Here is a 25,987-nt window from a genome sequence, read left to right as displayed (position 1 = left end):
ACAGTTTCTGTCACCAGAAACATGAAGGACATCGGGCAGAAGAGGAATGAAGGTGAGATGATGCAAACCAGGCTTGATGCTGGAGAAACTGACATGCCATTGCCAGGACTAGCTATGCAAAGTAAGACATCACTGTACCATTGCCATTTTAGACGTGCATGTATAAGGGCGTTTGTTTGCGAAAGAGGACTTTTCCGTGGCGACCAAGCACCCGCAGTCGGTTTAAACTTTTTGCGTGAGACGTACTTCTGCAGTTCTGCAGTAAAATGACACATAAAATTATGATTCCTCCTGCCATTAATTAGAAAAGGAGAAACAGAAAGGGTGGGGGTTTTATTTGACAATAAGTTGGATCATGAAAAGTTTTAAGTTTGATTAACCTACTACACAAAAGAAATAGTCTGTCTCGTATTTCATATAATTTTATACCACTATATAAACGATCCGTGTAAGTGTAGTACAGTGGGCAATTGCTTCTTTTATTTCGCCGATTTAGCTTCTCAGCCAAGGGTGGACGGTTTCTCGTTAAGTCAGTGCTTCTTCACATCGAGTCTGTTGCTCTTGTACATGTGTGGAGCAAGTTTCCTGCTCTCCGATTCCTGCTAGGGGAGGAAGCTACTTAAAAGGAGCAAGTGATGGCTTATAAACCAAAACCTAAGTAGGACACGCCTCCTCCTCCTGACCGCGACTGCTGTGCAGATATATAAACTGCCTCTAGGTTTCCATGGAATATTATACTCCTCGCGTGGTCTATATAATTGTCCCATTAACCAGAGGTGAGTAAAGATTTTATATTTATCACTGTGGTTACTGATTGTACATCGGCTGTGAAGAAAATTTTTCTTCTTTTAAAATAAGCGTTTTTGTCATACCTTGTAAAAACATGTCATTTATGGTTTGTGGTCTTAATTATTGTAAACTACCCATTTTATCCTACTTAAAGAACAAAACTCTGAGGTAATTACATGAAATTATTAGAGAGAGACTGAAATTGCTCCAGTGCTGTGCGCTGTAGGTTTTATACCTAGACTTCTGGTGCTGCTCTGTAATTATATACCTAAACCGTTCATGTCCAGATTCGTTACTTTTAATGCAAATAAACGTTTTCTGGTTTTGGTAAACTGATTATGATAACAGGTGATACTATTTTCTACTAACATGGCATTTCGGAATTATATCAGAAATAAGCCTTCAAAGAGTCTTCAGTATATGCATTCATGTGTGTTCAATCAGTCATTATTTGTGCTGTTAACCAATTCAAACATTTATAGTTGCATTACAGGACATCATTTAGAAGCCCAGACAGCTATGGCCTGTTAAACCTGTTTTAATTTTATGAAAGTTATATGTATCTAGGAAAAAGGCAGTTGCATGTATTGCATACCACATGTCATCTGTATCGTCCCACAGACGGAATGAGAACACTAGGATCCATCACCGGAGGGATGGGGTCAGTCATGACTGAGGGACCAGGGGGACATAATGAAAAAACAAAACCTGCAAAAGGGAAACGATGGAAGCCTAAATTTAAGATACCCCATGTCTTTAAAGGGGGTGTGAAGGGTCCTAAGGAAAAGATCACAACTGAAACGGACACGTTGGATAGTTCATCCCAGATTGAAAGTGGTAATTTTTTATTTTCCTCATTGCCTTCAAAATTTTTTTGTTGTCTCCATCGTCTCCAAGCTGAAGTGTCACCTAAAATTAGTCAATAGTTAATGTTTTGCATTGTTTTGTTTTCCACTGTCAGGCTTACATTAAAACATTTGGAGTTTAGTTTAACAGAAGGGACTCAATCTTAACCTGGTACCGTGTTTGTTTTCCTCCAGTGGTCATCACCTTTGAGGAGAACCTGAAGCTCCGGCGCCTTTCCCAGGCCGGCCAGCAGCTGATCCAGGTGGAGGAGCGTCTGTTTGGGAGAGACACAGAAAACAAAGAGAAGGGGAGCAGGAAGGAAGAGGTGGAAAAGCTGAAGACAGATTACGAGGCCCTTCTTGACCAGATGAGGCTGGCGGTGGAGGCGTCGCTCTGCGCGGGGCCAGAAGATCTTGAGGCCCTGAGAGCAGCGGTGAGCAGCATGCAGCAGGAGGAAAGGCAGGATGAGAGGTGGCGCGAGGAGCCGGGGGCGGAGGCTCCAGCGTGGAGGCCCAGGCGGTGCAGGCAAAGCCATGACACCCTGCTCCAGAGCATGGTGGAGGGGCGTATGAGCAACACTGAGGAGGTGAGCGGGGGAGATAACCTGTCCTCCTCCCTGAAGAGGGACCTCTGCAAGATGGGCCTACGCGTGAAGGAGGACCTGCTGAAGGTGGCCCGGGACGTGAAGAGATGCTACCCAAAGGAAATCGACATATGCAACATGTATGCCACGCTGTATCACCAAGCCTTCTCTGCACATTTAAAGGAGATCACCGACTTCGGTCTGGATGTGGAAGATTGTATTTACCTCCTGTCCTGGGTGAATGATTATTACCCAAAGTGAGTCAATATCACAGTTTTTCATATCTCTCCAAAAAAAATCTGTTATGCTAGAAATGGATTTCTGTGTATGCCTTGCAAAGAATGCTTTCGTTTTCATCTTTTGGGAGAGTGCTTTTTGCGCATATTGTCTCACTTAATCATTTGGGTTTTCCACAGTTGCCATCTTATCTTAATGTTACAGAGAAGCTTATGGCTAAATGATAACAGCTAGGCTAAAGAGAATAGTTAGTGCAAATGCAAAGATCAAATGTAAGATTATTGCAGTCTGATACATGTGCTCACACCAAAGGTCAGATTAGTAGAACTGAATCATAACCTTGTGTTGTGGATGCTTTTCTTTCAGTGATATACTAAAACACAAAGAACTTGCAGAGGAAATTAACTGTGAATCACTGAAAGCCCTGTTACCTGAGGAGGTAGCCAGACCACTGGAAGAGCAGTATCTCTCACACAAAGAGGTAAGAATGCGTAAAATATTCAAACCCTCCCAAAGCCCACAGCAGCTACATCCCCAGGTTCCTTTTCCAAATACATGTATTGGTATGGCAGAATTCCTGGTGTTGTGCTTCACTGGGTACAGTGGCATTTGAAAATTTATCCAAACCTCCAAAAATGCAGACCTTCTCAGTAACGTTACATAAGGGTCAGTTTTGCTTTGATGCACTTTGATTTACTTGGTGTAGTTGTTAACCTTGAAAATTAGATAAAATGAAATTTCATCCATTTTGCAAAGATTCGTTGAATTAAGGGTATATAAAAAGCTAGCAGAAAAGGCCTCAAGGTGAGATGCAGTAGTGGTAAACATGACTTGCCTTGAAAATTAGATAAAATGAAATTTCATCCATTTTGCAAAGATTCGTTGAATTAAGGGTATATAAAAAGCTAGCAGAAAAGGCCTCAAGTTGAGATGCAGTAGTGGTAAACATGACTTGCCTTTTTCAGATGAAGGTGAAGACATGGGTCTCTGCTGCCTTGAAGAAGGAAGAGGCATCCTGGCTGAGTGGGGCTATGCCTGAACTCAGAGACAAACATTACATCAGTTCCATTGCCATTGATGTCATACAGGTATGGGACCTCTGTCTCACTATGCAGTGATTTTGTTAAGCATACAACTGCAGGGAAATTCAGTTCAGTGTATGATATAGTGTTCCAGTTCAGTGATTTACCAAAAGACCAGGGCTTGTAACCAAAAGGTCACCAGTTCAATTCCTCACTGGGGCACTGCTGTTGTACCCTTGGGCAAGGTACTCAATGTAAAATTGCCTCAGTAAATATCCAGATGTGTAAATGGATAAAATTGTAAGTTGCTCTGGATAAGAGCATCTACCAAATGGCAATAATGTAATGTAATGTAATAAACCTCTGATCTCCTAATACTTTGTATAACCTGTGAAGTCAAAGAACGACAAATATCTTGCTACCACTTTCAAAGCTGAAAGTGACTTAAATTTGAATATTAAATTGTCATTTACTGGAGGGTATCTGTGCTAACTTCTTGGCCCCATTTGGCAGCTCATTGATGCGGCAGTTAGAGAGGCCAGCACTATTTTGGGTGAGCTGAGCAAAGCCCGGTCCATCATGTGTCAGCTGAAGAGCTTCTTAATGAGGTAATGCATTGTTATAATTAGATCATGTGTGAAATAGGGGTGGGGTGGTCCTTCCAACCTTTATGAGTAATGTCACTGCATGTTGCTGTCAATTCAGGGCATTTTCTACGTTTACTGAACGTTAGACGCAACTCATAGCACACTCTATGTCGATATGTGGTTAAGTTACCACTAAATGGCAACATTTAATGGTGCAGTAGATAATATCATTGACTGACAGCAGTACTTCTACATGATCTTGTCATTTTGATAATTGCAGTGTGAGTTCTAATTGTGTGATTAACGACTGACAATACAATGCGTACCAATGTTGACAGGCATGTCATAGTGACTCTGTTTAAACTGTACTCACAGCTATAAGAGATGCCTGGGAGAATTCATGAAAGGAAAACGTGGAAATACTAAAGCGGTGATAAAGGCCAACCTGACCAGCATTGAACAATTCAGGTAAGCTTTCTGAGACACAGGAAAGTGGTTTCTTGAAATGACCTTCTATAAAAATGGTAGATGTGCACATATTGGTCTTTATGCCATGCCTCTACCAGGAGTATGGTGTGATCTTAGTAGGACTGAGATCACAACCCTCTTCATCCTCCTCATCAAGAAGTGACAGAAACCGCTGTCTTTGATAACTCACAGCTCTCTACTCTGGGTGGCATTCTCTTGTGGATAGGAAGTAATCCTTTGTATACCGTACATTTCTTTTTGCTTGTTTGTTTTTTCAAAAGTATGAAACCTAGTCAGAAATCAACAGAATTGATATCTGCTCTGGTTATCGGAAGTCATTAATTACTGTTCTGAAGATTTAACAGTTGATTGAGAACAGTTGTATTTTAAAAGAATTTAAATTTAAGATGATTGTTTGTGTACCATACCAAATTCTGCTCAGAGGTCACTGGAATCATGACTATTAAAAAAGACTGATAAGGACTATATTGTTGTTTTTAAACTCCAACTGAAAGCATTTTCATTTCATTTATACTCAGAGACTATATTGTGAGAAAGGCTGACCTCTTCTCAGAAGAGATGAAGTCCCATTGCCTGTCTGTAGTGACAGACATGGAAGATTCCTGCTACCTATACCTCTCCAGGGTCATACATGAAGATCTGAAGGTATTGTACAATAGAGCCATTCAACTTCGACCTCCAACATCTCCAAAATCTCTGTGACATTGCAATCTGAAGTTTATGGCCTGCGATTATTTATACTATTGATATACTGAAGGGAGGTCATTTTAGGGCGGGTCTTTTGAGGAAAGAAGTGGCTCTTTTGCAACAGCCAATACAACAGTTTTCTCACACCTCAGTGTACGGTGTGTGTGGGTTGCGCACTCATTTTTATACTCTGAACAGATGGAGTATCAATAATTGTCTTAGCTGCAAAAGCCTGAATTATGAAAATTTATACTGTTGTGTTTGTACAAACTGTTAATATTCTTCTTAAAATGCATGACTAAATGAAGTCAATTCAAAAGAATTGTCGTTGCATTGTTGTTAGTCAGTGAACAGCTGTAGATTCCAGTCCTGGTCAGTTTAGCTCCTTTCTCAGCAGTGCTGTACTGATGATTATAAATGATTAGGAATAGGATGGGATCATTTTGATTCAGCTTGCCCCACAAGAAGGCTCTTAAACACTAACTGGAGCGCTATGCTATTTCACCCAGCCACGATATCGCAAGCTGGGGACCCAGGCGTGGCTAACAGGGAACAGCCTTGTGCTGATGGAGGTGCTGGAAGGGGTCAAGAGTCACACTGAGGCCTGCAAAGATCTGAAGACCAGCTGCTTCGAGGTACAGTACTTTACCCCTTCTCTACTTGTGCAAGAGAGGAACCCAATGTGTAGTCTTGTTTGCTATCTTCTGACATTTTCTGTTTTCCACTCTGATTGGGAGTGAGGTTATCATTTTATCAACCAAAGACTCATATTGGGGTCATTTAGTCAGAAAACTGTCAAACTGTTTTTGTCATAATAACATGACAATAGTCGTGCAATACATTGGAGAGGTAACTAGTAGAGGAATTTAGGTAAAGTAAAGTAAAGCAAAGTGGTAAAGCACAGTTAAGGTTTCGAGCACATTAGCAGTGCTTATCTCACCTCTCTCTCTCCCTGTGTGTGTATGTGTGTGTGTGCAGGAGCTGCTCGGCCGGCTGCATACGGAGGTGACGGTGGAGTATGTGAAGAGGCTGCTGAAGAGGAAGCTGAGGCTGAAGGACAGAGTGCAGCAGGAGACAGCTGCCAAGCTGCTGTGCGAGGACAACACAAGACTGCACACATTCTTCACTGAGGAGGTGAGAACTGACGACTGAGCAGATGAAAGAAAGGAAACATAGTTCTCTGAAAAGGGAGTTCTGGGAAAAGTTTAGGCATCTCCTCTGTACGTACACAAAATATCTTATTTTTGCATTCGCACTCTCTTAAAAATAAAAGAAATATATTATACATATAATTATATTTTCTATAAAAATCATCCTGTTTTAATAATGTCCAGAATGTCTGCGTTATATGTAGCACAGTACTGAAAGAAACATGAAAATCCACTTGAATGATAAAATGTGGGCCACATCCAACTTCTTGTCTGTTTCACTCAGGGCTCAAAACAGGAGTGGCTGGGTGCCATTATTCCAAAAATAGCTGAAGTGCTGAAGGTGCAGGACCCAGGTTTCATCCAGCTGGAGGTTGTGACCTTGGCACGGGACTACCCTGACCTCAGGTGAGACAAGCTCTAACACAGTCACAATACACCACCCTGATTACTTGACCTGGGACCAGTCATATGCAGACAAGTGTAGTTGTGCAGTCATAAGGCAACCCCTGATCATATGACTTTGAACTTCATCACATGATGATCAACACTCACATTGTCCACAGAGAGGAAATGGAGCAATTTGTTCAATACAAATCTTGATTTACAATTCGTCTGCAACTGTGCCAATGCCCTCCTTATATTCTAGATAATCTAGTCTTAATAACAACATGAGACATTTTCGCAAACATTCAGATTTCTGTAGGAATTCTATAGCCAGTTAGAGTAGAGGCCTTTGCCGTTCTTATTGGTGGTGTATGGTGTCTCATGGAAACAGTGGGGTATGAAGCCTCTCCTCAGGAACTGTGGCATTCCCTTTCCTTCCACTTCTGTTGAGAAATTGGAAAAATACAGAATTCAGGTTTGGATTTCTTCCGAAGTGTGCTCTGATGAATTACCCTATAGAGCCCAGCATGGAGCTGGCAAGGAAAGGGATCTCTATCTGCTCTCCCATTGTTTCTCTGGGCTGAAGTCCATGTGCGAAGGGAGTGAGAGTCAGTGGGAAAACATTAATAATTTCAACATGTCAAACTGTTACATTGTCAGCATTTCAAATATGCTCATAAAACCAAAATTCTGGCTTATGTTATCTAAGGAAAACCATGATAAGGATTGACTTCACTTAACAAAAGTGAACTTGCTATTCATCATACTTACTGTAAAACACCACCACAGCTAGTGGTTACTGCAGGTCTACTATAAATCAAGATAGGGAAATGAGATCTAATTTCTGGAGTCTCACATCCATTATGTGCTCCAATCTCCCCCCCCCCACTTCCACAGTGAGTGCCACGTGTCCGCCCTGCTGTACCTCAAGTACCACCTCTACACCTCAGACATCAAGAGGATCAAGGAGAGTCTGCGGGAGAACCGGCAGCCAGTAGGCTCCGATAGCTCCAGGATCTTCTTCTCCAGAGTGACGGTCAAGTCCAAGATCATGTGACCTTCTAACCTTGCTTAGCCTTGTGATGTTGGTGCCTTCAGATTCCCTCGGGTGAATGTACTGTCACAAGCTTTGCATTTCTAGGGATTCTACTTTCATTTCAGTTATATTTCACTATGAATCAATGCATATGTAGACATTTGATCTGTATCCATGTGTTTACAGTGTGTGAAGTTATGTATTTTGCGTGTACCTGTCACTTGCACTATACATTCACAAATATACTCTTATAAAGTGGGCGTGTGCTCATTATGATAACGAGATCAAAAAAGTCAAAAAGCTCAAAAAAGAAGCATTCCAACTGCTCTGAAGCATAGACGAACAGGCTGTCAAGACACATTTTTATTTTAAATATGGTGCTTGGCTTTCACTTCCTCTCAGTAAAGTGATTGTACTGTATAAAGTTGTCCTCTGAGTAATGATACTAGTCCTGTGTGTAGTTTAGCAGACTAGCTTTTACTAGGAGTATGTGTCCAAATTGTTTGTTGTAAATGTATATACTGTATATGCAGTTTCATGTTGTACATAATTTTATCTTTTGTTGTCACAATTTTTATCTTGTTAATGCAAAGATCTCTATGAATAAATACATCAATATGAATTTAAGTAGCAAAAGTCCTCTTGTTTTCTTTTTTCCTTTCATGCCATATTGTGGAATACATTGATGATGGCATTGCATTTCTGACATCAGTGCTGAGGGAGAAACTGAACAGTGTTTCTTAAAGAGATGTGCGCTCTCACTGGCTGTGCCGGAAGTGGAGTGAATGCTTTGTGTTCTCCCAGTGTCACCCTCATTATGACATAACCACATATGCTTGTGTCATCTAGCGAGCAGACATTGGTACTGAGTTATGAATGGAGGTGAATTCTTTGCTTTGACAAGTGAAGCTTGTCCTCTATCCATTCATGGGTGCACAGTCATCAAGTGAGATTTTTGTTTCTTTTTCAACTTTAGAAAGAAGTAGTTGTGTCCAGTCAAAGAAATACCAATGAGGTTTCTGCAGGTATGTAGGGCAAGATCCTGTCCCCACGCTAAAACAAAAATCAACACTGGTTTAGTTACATTAAATATTTTAAATGAAATGTTTGCCACAGCACTTTTCCCCTGAGACCTCTTAGCACTTATCACATGTAACCTGATGGAATATAATAACTATTTTTTGAGAAATCAGTCTTAATTTTTGTTGCAGCATCTCATTATCCGCCCAGTTTTAGGGAGAGAAAGTTGTTACTTGTATATGATTTTCCTGATTAGTATTTGTCTTTTGTACTGGACCTGTTTATCATAAAGAAAGCAACAGCCTTTCTCTCTTCACTTGGCTCACTATATCGGCCAAACAAGTGATGTTAGAGAAGCAGAATGACTATATTTAGCAATTTGGTGGTGAGATGGTCCACTCTTGTAACAAATTTGAATCTTTTTTGTTTGAAGTTGTTGAGAGGCAATACTCTGAACTCAACATATTCTTTTAAGAAGGCATCAAATCGTTGCCTCGTTATGAGTCAGTCTGATGAGTGCCTGCGTTCCTATTCTTGGCTATCAGCAGATGTCAGGAATATATCCCAGCCGAGTAAGTGTAAGAATACAGCGCTGTCAGAGCTATTTGCCACAGCTCTAAATCATACTGGGCTCAATCAACTGCAGGGTATGGTGGAATAGCTGCACTGTGGGCCTAGTGAACACAGGACTAGTCCGCTTCTGACAGAGTGAAAATAGGGTATAAATAGGCGCTGTTTGTGATGAATATTTCATGCTTTGCATGCCCCTTTTACACAGGCCTTTCCACTGTGGTTAAAGTATTGTAAGATGAATTACAACAGACAAAAAGCACCCTATAGATAAAACTCACCTCACAGCTAAAATTAATCTGATAAACCAGCTGATGTGTGCACCGCAGAATGGATAGGAACAAAAAGACAGGCACATGCTCTCCACACAACAGCGTCATTCTTCAGGCGTTAGTTTGTAGTAGTCATATCCTTCCCTGCACCATCAAAGGGGATAGTGCTTACACCATACAGTGGTCAGGGCCTCCAAGACTTGGACGGAAAATTGCTTGGATTGTTCAACATTTCCTGCGAAATCTCACACATTGCAACAACTGAGTAATCTGAGAGAACAAAATCAAATCTCGTGTCACAACATTGTGACGATCACAGACAAACCAGCAGATGATAAACTAGTGGAAATCACATTGTTGAGTAAAAAAACAACAGCGCAGTTGGACGCTGCCTTCCATTTTCTTTCCTCCTATCTGATTACACAGCTAACGTCCCCTTTCTCATCTGTGCGTGCTAACATGTTAACACAATAGCCGGCTGCCGCGGACATGAGGAACGTGCCCAGGTGTTAATGCATTTATCAGGGCCGGTGATATGGGCTGTCGTCACAAGAGAGTTTCTTGGACCTGCGTCCGCTGACTGGCAGCGGCGGACGGTGCAGGGAATACACGCCGCGCAGGGTCACTCCCGTCTGTTTCCTTCCCATCAGCCGAGCGGTGGGAAAGCAAAGCTCTTAAGACAAACACGGCGGGCCAGGGAGGAAGTGTCAGAATGGGTCACTGAACCATAACGTGCGTTTATCTGGGAAACGGCTTGGCATTTCGCCATAGACCTTTTAGCTGGAGCATGGATGACTAAGCACACTGTACAATCAAAAGCAACTTTGCATGTAGGGTGATTTCCTTTTCTTTTTTTGGGGTCCGATTTTTTATTTTATTATGACAAAGAGTTAGGATATTGTGTATAATTAAAATAGAAACATTCACTAGCATCAGTTGTAAACACCGATATAAAAACAGTAGAAAAGCAATGATAGGCCCCCCTCCCCCCTACCGCTGGTCCTGCCTGCGGGAGAAAGCACCTGATATGGCAGGTGTGTATTTAAAGCAGAGCACCAGGGGACTCCATGGGCAGGTAGAGCCGAGCAGAGTTGCAGATAAAAAAATGTTTGTGACTCCAAATTTTAGAAATTCCGTAGCCCATTGACAACAAAAATGTCACCCAAAGTATTTAATCCATTATTGGACTAAGGAGGGTATGATACTGGGCAGCCTCCGAGTTAAAGAGCTGGGGTCTTAAAAACAGGTGACTGGCTATGTCATGTCACATTGAAAATGCAAAGCTTTTCGGCTGTATGCCAAATTGAGATCGTTTGTGTACCTACTGGCCCGAAAAGTAGCTCACACTGCCTAAGGGATATGCTGGAAAACACTAAATCCTGAAATCCATGAGGGGCAACCATACTTTCCTCAAGAGCACGCCAAACCATTGATGCAGTTGATTCAGACCAGGGGTGGAGAAGATGTAGTAAACATGATCGAGGACGAGTAGAATTGAAAATCAGGAAGTTACAAACCTCCTGTAGATTTTTTTTAATGCTAAAGAGTAGAGTTTATTATGCTGGACATCTGCTGTGCCAAATGAAGTGAGACGCTAAGGAGCAGAATTTATTCCATTGTCCTATAGGGGGTGCAATAGGGACAATTGAACTTAAAAAGTTAAGCAATGGGAGCATATCTTGATAATATAAATCTGATCAAAATTAAAGTTACCTGTAGTATATAGTTAGGGGTAAATCTCTACACCTAAATATGCTACAACTGGAACATGTCGTGGTAGGGGGGAGTCTTCCATTGCAGCATTCAGGGGTAATAGGGCAGATTTTCTCCAGTTAATTTGGTATCCTGAGAGCATACTAAAATTGTCAAAGGTGGATAGCACAGCAGGAACCAATTTAGGAGTATCACTGAGAAAGAGTAGTTCATTGTCTGTGTATAACTAAATATGGTGGTGAGTACTGAAATGAAGTGAATTGAAATGAGGGTAACAAGACATGACTGATGAACTGATTGATCTAGCAGCTCTAATAATAAATCAAAGAGCAATGGTGATAGTGGGCAGCCTTGATGTGTTCCTCTTGAAATCTCACATAATTAAAATAATAGATTGCCAGTTAAATAATAGAATTACCACCTAACCCCATATGGGCAAAACTGGGCCATTCCAATCAGGACCAGCCATTCCAATCAGTCAAAGGCCTTCACAGCTTCTAGTGAAAGTGTTGTGACCAGCAAATCCAAGTCCCTAGCAGAATCCACAATATGGAGAAGGAGACAGTTATTATCTGATATGTCTGAATAGAGCCTGTTTGATCGTGTACTAATGTAAATAAAAATGAGTCAAGACAGCAAGCAAGAACCTTTGCAGATATTTTACTGTAGGAATTTAACAATGAGTGGGGACCATAACATGTGCACTGGCCAGGATCTTTACCCTGGAAAAGGATCTTTATCACAGGAAAATGTACCTTTATTTAGGGAATAATTAAGCATGTCAAACAATGAATGACCAGAATGAATATGTGCCAGACGATAAGGCAAGAATTAATTGAGGGGGGAAATCATACCTGGCAAATTTTCTTTGTTAACTGCTTTCATTGCATCTTTAACATCCTCCAAGTAACAAGGGAGCTTAAATGAGGAATGCCTCTACCTTGGAAAGGCATGTTAGATGTTAGTTATGAAAAAGTGAAGTTTTCTCTCATTATGAGAAATTTCTAAATAATAGATTTTTTATTACAGTTATTATGTTAAGGCTAAAATAAGAGTCCCATCATCAGAATAACCAGTTACTGTCAGTACAGAGCTCATTACTTTTCACTTTTTAAGATAATAAGTGACTGGAGCAGGCTCCATGAAAGTAATATCTCTGTCTGGTACTGTTTATCAAAAACTCTGTCACGGTATCTAAGCAGCTGGTTAATTTCTTTCCTGACTACTTCGGGTTCTAAATAAATATGATGAAATCTGAAAAATTAACATGCAGACAGTGATCAAGTGATAATATTTTGCTTTCCAATGCTTGCAATTTATGCAGATGGGCTTTATTGAGGCCAGAAGTGAATGAAATGGAAAAAAATTGCAGCTAATTGACTGACTGCAAAAGCAATCTCAGATCCTCAACTGAACTTTTATTAAACAACAGAAATTCCATCAAGTGTTCCTCAAATCTCCTTTTAAAAGATGCATTAGAAAGTAAACTAGCGTTAAATCACCACCTGACTGCATGAATGGAGCCATCCCCCCGGGATTTTCTGTTATTCACGGACTTTATTTACTTTATTTACTGCTGTTACCACCCTCTTCCAGACAATTTGTTTTATACTTCAGAAAGCTGATCATAGGGGTCAGGTTTAGGATTAGGGTTAGGGTTAGAATTCTGAATATGGAGTATGCATAGAATTCTTATATATTATTCATATATTTAATTTTCTTCAGTCTGTCTACTTGCTGCTGAAGTATTGGGATTTTTACAGCTTTTTTACACCTTTTTACAAATTGTACATGCGTGTCTGGAGATTATGGGGCTACTGGTCTAAATTCATATAAACGCTTTCTTAAGTGAACCAATTTAATGATTTAAGAGATCTGAACATCCTTAAGGAATGTGGACCTCCAGGACCAGGATTAGGCATCCCTCCTGCAATTCTGTATTACATGTGATGCATTTGGTTGCATGAGTGGAGATATCACACATATTACACCAGTGTCCATACTTCCAAGAAAGGTAAAAAATGTATGGAGTGAAAAGTGAGAGGATTGATGTGTGGGATTGAATCAACCATCAAATAGTTGATCAGTAAAATAAAGGTTATGTATCAGTTAATTTGTTATATTGAAAACTGGCTATATGTAACATATATTACTTTGCTGGAATATGTTATCAAAGCTGAAATACAGAAACGCTGGAAGAAAGCCCTGCATGTAGGCGACTCGCTCTGTAACCTTCTGAGGAAGGCATGAGATCCACCAGCCTAAATACTGTACTACCCTCATATATGGCTCAAAATTCCCCTAATTTGCCTTAGCAGCCAAATGTTTATCCTATTCTCTGCCAGAAATAAATATCTCAAGTGCCATTTCCTCTGGTTTCCGTCTGGGAAAGGCAGATACTCTGAAAGTCAATATCTAAAGCTTCCTGCTCTCATGCATACTTACAAACAATGCCTCCATAATGATCTTTTCCTGACACTACTGCAAGGTTTTGGCTTTGCTTTGGCTTTTGATTTTAATGGGACAATCTTCATACTGAACAGTACACATGTGTGTTTGTGTCCATCTTGAGGACATAATTTGCATTGCACCCTCCTCAAACTTTCTAAGTGAACACATTTTCGTTCCTGTCCAGAATGCATAGAATCAAAGACTTTGATGACAAAACTGGAGTGCTCTATAGAATTATTGCATTTTAAGTATCTTCACATTGGTATTTCTTTGTTGTATTTAGCATTAGAGTAGTTTTTGAGCATATAAGCAATTTCAGAAACAGGGTGAATATTCACTGCTCGCAGCACACAGGTTTCCATTCTGTAAAATTCATATTTGTCATTGTGACTGATCTCATAAATAGTCTGTTACTATATTATAGAATTTTATTGCAATATTGACAATAGATCATTTTATATGAGTCTGTAAGGTGACTCAGTAGTATTTTATGCAATGTCAGTTTCTCTGAAATTCTGCATATTGTTATAGATTCGTTTTAAATCTGTGTTTATTATGAACAAATGGATGGAAACCCTGCTAGCAAAGAAATATTGGTTTGGAGCAGTCTACATTCTCCCCCATCTTTGATGCCATAGGTAATGCCCTAACTAGAATAATATAGCTAAAGGTGTCATGTCCCTATGATTTGTTCAACCATCAGATATTGTCAATATTTTACAGCATACTGTGTTGTTTAAAGACTACTTTATTACATTTGTTTTGTTTCCACAAAAAAATCTCAGCCAACAGTCACTCAAAGTTTAAAAAAGTTTATTAATGGGATAGAGTTGACAGGTAATGAATCATTATAAAGTGTGTAGTGATAAAAACAAAAGAGCAAACAACATAATAACACAAAACAATGCAAGAGTTTGATAATTTCCCTGAACAAAACCATCTGCTATAACTATTACCCCCTGCACAACGTCATTAAGAAAACGAACCTAATATCTTCCTGTCTTGTTTCTCTTCCTGACAAAACTTGTTCTGATTTAGCAGCTTCTTTTCACACATATGAAAGGAAATCTTGTAGAGTGGCAGTTGGTGTTACGCCAGCCTCCTGGAAAAAGAGCAGATGAGAAATATTTCAATCCTAATTCAGCAGTCAAAAACATTTGTCTAATATTAGTGTTTGTCATACAATAAAGAGATATTGCTGCACATCAAATCTTCATTTGGCATTAAGAACATTGAACATTGTGTCAGCGTCTTGATCAATCAGTGGCTCTAACAAATTGCTTTGAGCAGCTGAAAAATGGCCAGTAATGTTTTTTACATACTGCACCTGTAAGCCAGTCATGCGCATTACTTTCTCATGTACTCCATATCATTTATATGCAACCAAAAAGCCTGTAAATGATACTATAAGCATTATCAATAAACAAATGTATCCAGCATTCTACATAATACGAGCATTATTCCGCTAACCCAAGGCTAACTCTAGCGGCCTTTCTGACAACAATTTGATCCACCATATGTGATGTCGCACCTGTTAGAAGCTTATTTTTTGTTTTATTTGTCAAAGTGGCTTTAAAAGAAGATTACCTGTAGTTTGCAGGTAGAGACAGGGGGCGCTGCTGGGAGTGCTTTGAGAATACCAGTTGCTGTAGTAGAATCCTTCCCCATCCATCCACAGCCATGTGTTCTGAAGAGAAGAAAGGGAGAGGTCACCATTCTTTACACCTTTTATAATCTTTCAATCTGTTTTCATTCATTTTGCTGTGATCTAAGCAGACAATGCTCTTGATCATTAAGAGAACAGTAAAGAGACTATCCTGTATAGAGAGGAAACTTGTGGGATGTGGAACTCAGGAGATAAAACAGACTAATGTTGTACTCATTGAACAGGGGTAATACTGTATCACAGACAGAGAACAGAGAATGTTTACCTGGAGATAAAACCCCCCCAGCCATGCGGAAGAACTGCCACTGAGCTGATGGACCATGTCCTGGAGGAATTTGTATTCCCTTGGGTTTCGTGCTGAGGCTAGATTAGCATCTACCCCAATGCAGAATTGCTGTGAACACACAATAAAGACAAATCGGGTCACTATTTACAATGCAGAATGGCTAAACCTGCATTTCTGAGATCTCTCCCGTCGTGGCAGATTAAGAAGCCAAGGAGTAGGCTAGTGTGAGGGGATATGGTAAATGACAGTTGGTAGTCATGGCAGCAGATGAAAAATGAAGAGCTTGATGGCAGGGCTGTTGCTTGGCATATACAATGCTAACACTGTCAGGACATTGTCTGTAAATGTTAAGCAAATCATATTTGATCAAAACTGTTACTACTTCCAGCATAGCTTTCTTATGAATAATTAAGTCATCTTTATACTTCAGCTGTTTGTCTAATAACTCAGAGCTCACAGATTCCAATACAACACTCACAGGGTAACTGAAGACCTGGCTCAAAGGGGGAGTTTTTGTGGATTATTACCTGTGCATTAATCCATGTATTGGAATCCCTCACGTACTGGTAACAGCGGGATTGGTGAGCATGCCAACCAAAAGGACATTCGCCCAAGGATCGCGTTAGAGGGGTGTGCTCGTCGTCCCCTTCAGGAAATTCTGGAAAACAAAACAAGCAGCCATGTACATTTTAAAATGTGTTTTACAGCTCATTTTTGGAAAGGGTCGAGGGAAGGAGTAGGGAGATGCTTAGTGTTCCATTACTTAGTCCTGCCTGAGACAAACTCAGTCAAGGTTCCCTGTTACAAAAGTAGTCTGCTATGAACGCAGTTATAATGGCATGCTGAAAAATGCTTTTCCTTGTCTCTTCACATTACTCCGTACAACAGAGATATGACAGGAAAGGCTCCAGCACAGGAGGAAGAGATCACAGAGAAAATCCCAGCCTGGCCTTGGGCCACTATATACCTGATGGTGAAGTATGTGAGGCACACCTCACTGTTTGCTGTTGCCCCTACCTTAAGGGTTTCAGGTGGATTCTCCATTACAATGCAAATATATGCTAGTGATACATTTTGATTTAAATGCAGTTATGGCACTAATTTAGAAATGTATGTCAGATTAAAAATGAGACTTTTATTGTTGCTTCATTCCTCACTGATTGAAAGCAGTTTTGCATGTTAATATTTACCGGTTTGATGCAAATGTTTGATTTAGTCTTTTATTTTAATGAAGTTCTAATGCATTCATACACTTAGATTATAATACACAATGCAATTATACTTATTTTTTAACAATGAGAAGACAAACCTGACACAGGGAGAAGATTGGGCTCTGGTACATCTGGGACAGTCTCCACAGCCTCCTCTGCAGAACCAGAAAAGAGTGATAAAAGATAACTCAAAGAGCTACTCTATGCCCACCACTGCTGACTACAACTAAAAGAATATGCTCACTCTCTTTCTCTCTCTCATTTCTGTCCCTGCTTGCTGCCAATCAAAAAACTGGAACCAAAACACTAACCTGCTGGTGGGTTCACATCATTCTCGGCAACTGTGTTTTCATACTGCCCTGGAAAAAAAAGTACACGTGGGTTACTTTCAGAAAGCGGTCTTAAACCTTTATAGTGGGTTTGCTGGTACTTCCCCAGTCGCAGAAGCATCATGGACACTAAGGTCCCTGAGTGAATTTACACGGTGTGCTGATTTGCTAGCTGCAGACGTTGGGGACTCTCTTCCTTTGTTTGTAGTGGCATGAGCCTGCCTGACGTGGCCTGCTGATCCTTGCTGATCACAGGTCTCACCTGCTGCTCCGTTAAAGGCAAGGACAGTGCAGAGCAGCACAGAGACGGCCAGCGCTCTCATGGTGAAGATCTTCTGCTGAATCAGGGGAGAGCGAAAAAGCAATCAGTACCAGCTGGCAATCCACTCACTGTTGCTGTAGCTAGTGAGGGGGGAAACAAAGGTGGCCCCCAATAGGGGAACAAACAAGGGCTTTGCTATGAGGCACATTTTCATTGAGAAATGAACGAGTAAATGGCATACAGAAAATATCACAGAATCTGTGCCAAGCCTCTTAGCTTAAAAGTACCCAGCTGCTGTCTAGAAAATTCTCTGAACACACTTACCTGTACAGGTTCTCCGGATGGAAAATATCAGTTCTGAGAATAAAAAAGTATGAAAAAACACTGAAATATGATGTCTTGCTGTTCTGGTATCGAATGAGAATATTCGGTAGGCAGGTATATAATTGTAAGAGTATGGATACAAAAAGGCACTTACCTGTTGCAGGTAAAATACTCTCAGGTTGTAGTAATGAGCAATGGGCACTGTGCACCTTTTATACAGTCCTGCCTGGCTGCAGAAACGTGCCAAAGAGGCATAAAGGTATAAGCAATAAAATGTTATCTTTTCGATTCCTGCAAGTGACATACAGGCACTTTTTGTAAGTGTTGAAATCCGGATGATTTCCTTCAAGGAATATGGTCACGTGCCACGCAGCACTGAATTATTAATCCTTATTTCAGTTACAACATCTTTTAATACAACTTTCTGACTTCTGAGTGTAAATCAAAGAGAACCATATTTTACAGCTGAAGATGAAGATTGTACCTGAAGCATTAGGTCTACCTTCATTTTTAAATCATTAAATGACATTCATATGAATCCTAGGGTGTAGGGGAGGGTGCAGTATCTGTACAGACTGATACTGTACGTACATTTGGACAAAACAGATGAAGTTGCTCTCAGTTATTGCTTGAATTTACCCAGAAAGGTGTCAAATTGACATTGATTCATTATTTAATGACCACCTGTGGACCATGAGTCCTCCTTGTGTGTTGTGTACATTTTACATTTTACATTCTCTATTTCTTGCATTGACATTGTTGATCTAAGTTCACAGGTTCAAGGTCAAACCAATGACAAAGCATATTCGTATTTGCATTCATAAATGTTTTCATGTTGTAATCACAGATTACCGCCCAGATTGATTTAAATGTACAAATAGTAAGTACAAAGTGCAAGGAGTTACAGTAATTTACACCCACGTAACTGGGAAACAATAGGTGCAATTTTGTTCAATGTACAGGAAGTCGTAAAATCAATTGGTTTAGAGCATAATTTAAATAAAGGTAAAGCACACGTTGGTGCTTTGCTTTCAGTTAAATGAATATGGCAAGAATACATTTTAAATGTCCATTTTCCTAATTATATCTGATCTGTATATCTAAATGTACCTGTTTAGGAGACATCAATGTTTGGTAACAGGCTCTGGTTACTGAATACTTACATATGGCTGATTTGTGGAGTAAAGGATAATTTGTGGGGTAAAACATATTTTCCCCTTTGTTGTCCCTTGTAACATTCACTAGACCCCCTAAAACAGAAGCAACCATTAACTTGTTTTAGATATGCTGACTGTAAAAAGTTACACTGCTCTCCCTCGAGTCACCTGGTGCCAATGAAGACTCTGCCACTGTGTCTGGCTTTGTGCCAGACGCACTTATGCACATTTCTTCCAAGCTGTCGCTACACTAGTTTTTGAGGGAGTGAGCATGAACCACGGCATACAGCAGTCAGTAGGTCAGACTTTCTCCTCCATACTCAGTTTAATTGTTTGTGATCAAACCATTGACTACAACACAAGACATATCACTGGACAACTTACCAACAATCATTCCAAAAGGTGAAAGATGTAACATTGAGGGACTTTTCTATTCCTTAAAACATGGCAGTATGCATTGAATTCCACAGAACTGACACAATCGACCATACTCTTCACAGAGAGATGAAAGCTTATTATATAGAAATAAAATATACATATTACATCTCAGAAGGTAAAAACACATCCCCTCAAACAGACCTGCTTTTGTTCAGTTCTCACATTGCTGTTTGATCTTTCAATCTCGAACCAAACCAAAGTTTGCAGTCCATACTTTACAGCTTTATTCTGCTTGCTTGAGTCATTAAATATGTTTCAGTATATTCTCTACCATGTATGCACCTGAGAAAAATGCTTGTTTAATACAAATCTAATAAATTGTGCATGGTGTACATTATATTTATTTTACAGCTCATACTTTGGCTGTTTTATTTTTATGACTATGAAGTTTCCTTGTACTTCCTTATACACCATCACCTCATTTAATTGCTTACTACAGAATGACCTAATGCACCATGAGTTCTTTTTTTACAGCGGGAAGAACTGTTTAAAATGATTAAATGTCCCACACTCTATCCCTAATCACTTACACAGTAACAGAACAAATAAGATTAACCTTAGGCTTAGAGTATATTTACATTTTTACATTTATTCATTTGGCAGACACTTCTATCCAAAGTGACTTACAAGTGAGGCAGAGTACAACACAAGCAAAAAACCATAAGCAGTCAACAATATAGAAAGCGGTGCCTGACCAGGTTTCAACGGTTGGCCAGACAAGGTACAAGCTAGCTGGGAGAGATAACGAGTGCATTTAACCATTAGATTACATTTCTTTATAGTTTAACAGGAAACAGTTTAAGACATGAGAAATTCCTTTAGGTTCTAGTGTTTCAGGTGCTCAGGTAAGAGCGGAAGAGCTGTGTCTTCACATGTTTCTTGAAGACAGAGAGGGACTCGGCAGAACGGATGCAGCGGACAGAAGCGTAGAATGCTGAAAAATAGACAGGATGAGCCTTGGACCAGTCTCTGGCTGTTCTTCTTCACTGCTGAGGCAGGCTGAGAGCCGCAGTGGCAGGCTGTGCTCACATGTGGCCATGTCCTTTGGGTGATGGCATGGTGAGCATCTGCTTTGTCACCAGCAACACCAGTACCAGGGTATTGCTGCGTTTTCAGAGCTGTCAAAGTTAGGGTAGCATCCTTGGCTCGCCACCAGCACCTCTCTCAATTGACTCCGTGACAGACCTCCCTTCCAGCATAGCACCGTGACTCTATTACTATATTATAGAATTTTATTGCAATATTAACAATAGATCATTTTATATGAGTCTGTAAGTTGACTCAGTAGTATTTTATGCAATGCCAGTTTCACTGGAATTCTGACAATGGCTTCTGCATATTGTTATAGATTGTTCGTTTTAAATCTATATTTATCATGAACAAATGGACGGAAACCCTGCTGGCAAAGAAATATTGGTTTGGAGCAGTTTACATTCTCCCCCATCTTTGATGTCATAGGTAACGCCCTAACTAGCATATTGTCAGTCCTTCCACGTGATGTCCTGCTTGTGTCATTTTTTGTCTTCCGGTCTGTCAGTGTGGGTGTGTCATCTGTCCCGCCTATCTGCTTTGCTGCCACACCAACCACCTGAAGCCCACCCTGCACGCCTGGTCCCTGTTGTCTCATCGTCAGTCTGTGTATTTACACCCCTCTGTGGAGAAGGGTGAGAGCAGTCACCCCACCCGGCCTCGACCCCAGGTCTACGGGGTACCAACCATGCCACTTTGACCGCGACACCAAAGAGCCAGGCTCGTTGGTATGGCAGTCAGAGCGCATACTCAACCGTAGTGACGGCACTCCGTCACACTGCCCTCCCCTTCGGGAAGCACGCCCATGCGCTTCACGCACCATGGTGTCCCTCACGCATTCTCCTGCCGTACTTCTCCCATCCCAGGGTGCCCCACTCACCAGTGCTTCACCCATCTCTGGGGTCCCTCACACACCGGGGTCACTCTATCTGCTCTGTTTCTTTGCCAGTTCGTCACAGTGTTTCAGTCTGTTTCGCTCCCACCTGTTTGTTGTTTGCTTGCTCTGGTTTTTTTTTTGACTCTCTGCCTGTTTCGTTGGATTTTGTCCATGGCCTAGTGTTTTGGATTTTCTGCTCGTGGATTCTCTGGTTTTGACCTGGACTGTTCTGTTACTAAGATTTTGGATGTCCTTCCATAAACGCATGGTTTGTCATCCCAGTCTGCGCCTGGGTCCTTCTACCTGAAAGCCTGACACATATAGCTAAAGGTGTCATGTTCCTATGATTTGTTCAATCATCAGATATTGTCAATATTTTATAGCATACTGTGTTGTTTAAAGACTACTTTATTACATTTGTTTTGTTTCCACAAAAAAATCTCAGCCAACAGTCACTCAAAGTTTAAAAAAGTTTATTAATGGGATAGAGTTGACAGGTAATGAATCATTATAAAGTGTGTAGTGATAAAAACAAAAGAGCAAACAACATAATAACACAAAACAATGCAAGAGTTTGATAATTTCCCTGAACAAAACCATCTGCTATAACTATTACCCCCTGCACAACGTCATTAAGAAAACGAACCTAATATCTTCCTGTCTTGTTTCTCTTCCTGACAAAACTTGTTCTGATTTAGCAGCTTCTTTTCACACATATGAAAGGAAATCTTGTAGAGTGGCAGTTGGTGTTACGCCAGCCTCCTGGAAAAAGAGCAGATGAGAAATATTTCAATCCTAATTCAGCAGTCAAAAACATTTGTCTAATATTAGTGTTTGTCATGCAATAAAGAGATATTGCTGCACATCAAATCTTCATTTGGTATTAAGAACATTGAACATTGTGTCAGCGTCTTGATCAATCAGTGGCTCTCACAAATTGCTTTGAGCAGCTGAAAAATGGCCAGTAATGTTTTTTACATACTGCACCTGTAAGCCAGTCATGCGCATTACTTTCTCATGTACTCCATATCATTTATATGCAACCAAAAAGCCTGTAAATGATACTATAAGCATTATCAATAAACAAATGTATCCAGCATTCTACATAATACGAGCATTATTCCACTAACCCAAGGCTAACTCTAGCGGCCTTTCTGACAACAATTTGATCCACCATATGTGATGTCGCACCTGTTAGAAGCTTATTTTTTGTTTTATTTGTCAAAGTGGCTTTAAAAGAAGATTACCTGTAGTTTGCAGGTAGAGACAGGGGGCGCTGCTGGGAGTGCTTTGAGAATACCAGTTGCTGTAGTAGAATCCTTCCCCATCCATCCACAGCCATGTGTTCTGAAGAGAAGAAAGGGAGAGGTCACCATTCTTTACACCTTTTATAATCTTTCAATCTGTTTTCATTCATTTTGCTGTGATCTAAGCAGACAATGCTCTTGATCATTAAGAGAACAGTAAAGAGACTATCCTGTATAGAGAGGAAACTTGTGGGATGTGGAACTCAGGAGATAAAACAGACTAATGTTGTACTCATTGAACAGGGGTAATACTGTATCACAGACAGAGAACAGAGAATGTTTACCTGGAGATAAAACCCCCCCAGCCATGCGGAAGAACTGCCACTGAGCTGATGGACCATGTCCTGGAGGAATTTGTATTCCCTTGGGTTTCGTGCTGAGGCTAGATTAGCATCTACCCCAATGCAGAATTGCTGTGAACACACAATAAAGACAAATCGGGTCACTATTTACAATGCAGAATGGCTAAACCTGCATTTCTGAGATCTCTCCCGTCGTGGCAGATTAAGAAGCCAAGGAGTAGGCTAGTGTGAGGGGATATGGTAAATGACAGTTGGTAGTCATGGCAGCAGATGAAAAATGAAGAGCTTGATGGCAGGGCTGTTGCTTGGCATATACAATGCTAACACTGTCAGGACATTGTCTGTAAATGTTAAGCAAATCATATTTGATCAAAACTGTTACTACTTCCAGCATAGCTTTCTTATGAATAATTAAGTCATCTTTATACTTCAGCTGTTTGTCTAATAACTCAGAGCTCACAGATTCCAATACAACACTCACAGGGTAACTGAAGACCTGGCTCAAAGGGGGAGTTTTTGTGGATTATTACCTGCGCATTAATCCATGTATTGGAATCCCTCACGTACTGGTAACAGCGGGATTGGTGAGCATGCCAACCAAAAGGACATTCGCCCAAGGATCGCGTTAGAGGGGTGTGCTCGTCGTCCCCTTCAGGAAATTCTGGAAAACAAAACAAGCAGCCATGTACATTTTAAAATGTATTTTACAGCTCATTTTTGGAAAGGGTCGAGGGAAGGAGTAGGGAGATGCTTAGTGTTCCATTACTTAGTCCTGCCTGAGACAAACTCAGTCAAGGTTCCCTGTTACAAAAGTAGTCTGCTATGAACGCAGTTATAATGGCATGCTGAAAAATGCTTTTCCTTGTCTCTTCACATTACTCCGTACAACAGAGATATGACAGGAAAGGCTCCAGCACAGGAGGAAGAGATCACAGAGAAAATCCCAGCCTGGCCTTGGGCCACTATATACCTGATGGTGAAGTATGTGAGGCACACCTCACTGTTTGCTGTTGCCCCTACCTTAAGGGTTTCAGGTGGATTCTCCATTACAATGCAAATATATGCTAGTGATACATTTTGATTTAAATGCAGTTATGGCACTAATTTAGAAATGTATGTCAGATTAAAAATGAGACTTTTATTGTTGCTTCATTCCTCACTGATTGAAAGCAGTTTTGCATGTTAATATTTACCGGTTTGATGCAAATGTTTGATTTAGTCTTTTATTTTAATGAAGTTCTAATGCATTCATACACTTAGATTATAATACACAATGCAATTATACTAATCTCACACTTTATTTTTTTAACAATGAGAAGACAAACCTGACACAGGGAGAAGATTGGGCTCTGGTACATCTGGGACAGTCTCCACAGCCTCCTCTGCAGAACCAGAAAAGAGTGATAAAAGATAACTCAAAGAGCTACTCTATGCCCACCACTGCTGACTACAACTAAAAGAATATGCTCACTCTCTTTCTCTCTCTCATTTCTGTCCCTGCTTGCTGCCAATCAAAAAACTGGAACCAAAACACTAACCTGCTGGTGGGTTCACATCATTCTCGGCAACTGTGTTTTCATACTGCCCTGGAAAAAAAAGTACACGTGGGTTACTTTCAGAAAGCGGTCTTAAACCTTTATAGCGGGTTTGCTGGTACTTCCCCAGTCGCAGAAGCATCATGGACACTAAGGTCCCTGAGTGAATTTACACGGTGTGCTGATTTGCTAGCTGCGGACGTTGGGGACTCTCTTCCTTTGTTTGTAGTGGCATGAGCCTGCCTGACGTGGCCTGCTGATCCATGCTGATCACAGGTCTCACCTGCTGCTCCGTTAAAGGCAAGGACAGTGCAGAGCAGCACAGAGACGGCCAGCGCTCTCATGGTGAAGATCTTCTGCTAAATCAGGGGAGAGCGAAAAAGCAATCAATACCAGCTGGCAATCCACTCACTGTTGCTGTAGCTAGTGAGGGGGGAAACAAAGGTGGCCCCCAATAGGGGAACAAACAAGGGCTTTGCTATTAGGCACATTTTCATTGAGAAATGAACGAGTAAATGGCATACAGAAAATATCACAGAATCCATGCCAAGCCTCTTAGCTTAAAAGTACCCAGCTGCTGTTTAGAAAATTCTCTGAATACACTTACCTGTACAGGTTCTCCGGATGGAAAATATCAGTTCTGAGAATAAAAAAGTATGAAAAAACACTGAAATATGATGTCTTGCTGTTCTGGTATCGAATGAGAATATTCGGTAGGCAGGTATATAATTGTAAGAGTATGGATACAAAAAGGCACTTACCTGTTGCAGGTAAAATACTCTCAGGTTGTAGTAATGAGCAATGGGCACTGTGCACCTTTTATACAGTCCTGCCTGGCTGCAGAAACGTGCCAAGGAGGCATAAAGGTATAAGCAATAAAATGTTATCTTTTCAATTCCTGCAAGTGACATACAGGCACTTTTTGTAAGTGTTGAAATCCGGATGATTTCCTTCAAGGAATATGGTCACGTGCCACGCAGCACTGAATTATTAATCCTTATTTCAGTTTCAACATCTTTTAATACAACTTTCTGACTTCTGAGTGTAAATCAAAAAGAACCATATTTTACAGCTAAAGATGAAGATTGTACCTGAAAAATTAGGTCTACCTTCATTTTTAAATCATTAAATGACATTCATATGAATCCTAGGGTGTAGGGGAGGGTGCAGTATCTGTACAGACTGATACTGTACGTACATTTGGACAAAACAGATGAAGTTGCTCTCAGTTATTGCTTGAATTTACCCAGAAAGGTGTCAAATTGACATTGATTCATTATTTAATGACCACCTGTGGACCATGAGTCCTCCTTGTGTGTTGTGTACATTTTACATTTTACATTCTCTATTTCTTGCATTGACATTGTTGATCTAAGTTCACAGGTTCAAGGTCAAACCAATGACAAAGCATTTTCGTATTTGCATTC

The 25,987-nt window shown here is 40.5% G+C and overlaps 1 protein-coding gene across 1 annotated transcript; it reads left to right on the top strand.

Annotated features, from left to right (window-relative positions):
* The first annotated feature begins 21 nt into the window (after positions 1-21).
* tnfaip2a (tumor necrosis factor, alpha-induced protein 2a) lies at positions 22-7,832 on the top strand. The gene is made up of 11 exons (XM_036542306.1): positions 22-52; positions 1,830-2,475; positions 2,822-2,936; positions 3,421-3,543; positions 3,991-4,085; positions 4,440-4,532; positions 5,072-5,198; positions 5,750-5,875; positions 6,219-6,374; positions 6,675-6,796; positions 7,673-7,832. The coding sequence occupies exons 1-11, from the start codon at positions 22-24 to the stop codon at positions 7,830-7,832; spliced, it is 1,794 nt and encodes a 597-aa protein (XP_036398199.1).
* Positions 7,833-25,987: the final 18,155 nt, after the last annotated feature.

Source organism: Megalops cyprinoides, chromosome 12 (assembly GCF_013368585.1).
Source record: "Megalops cyprinoides isolate fMegCyp1 chromosome 12, fMegCyp1.pri, whole genome shotgun sequence".
Lineage (NCBI taxonomy): Eukaryota > Metazoa > Chordata > Actinopteri > Elopiformes > Megalopidae > Megalops > Megalops cyprinoides.
Note: the sequence above shows the minus strand (reverse complement) of the source record. Positions and strands in the feature narration are given on the sequence as shown.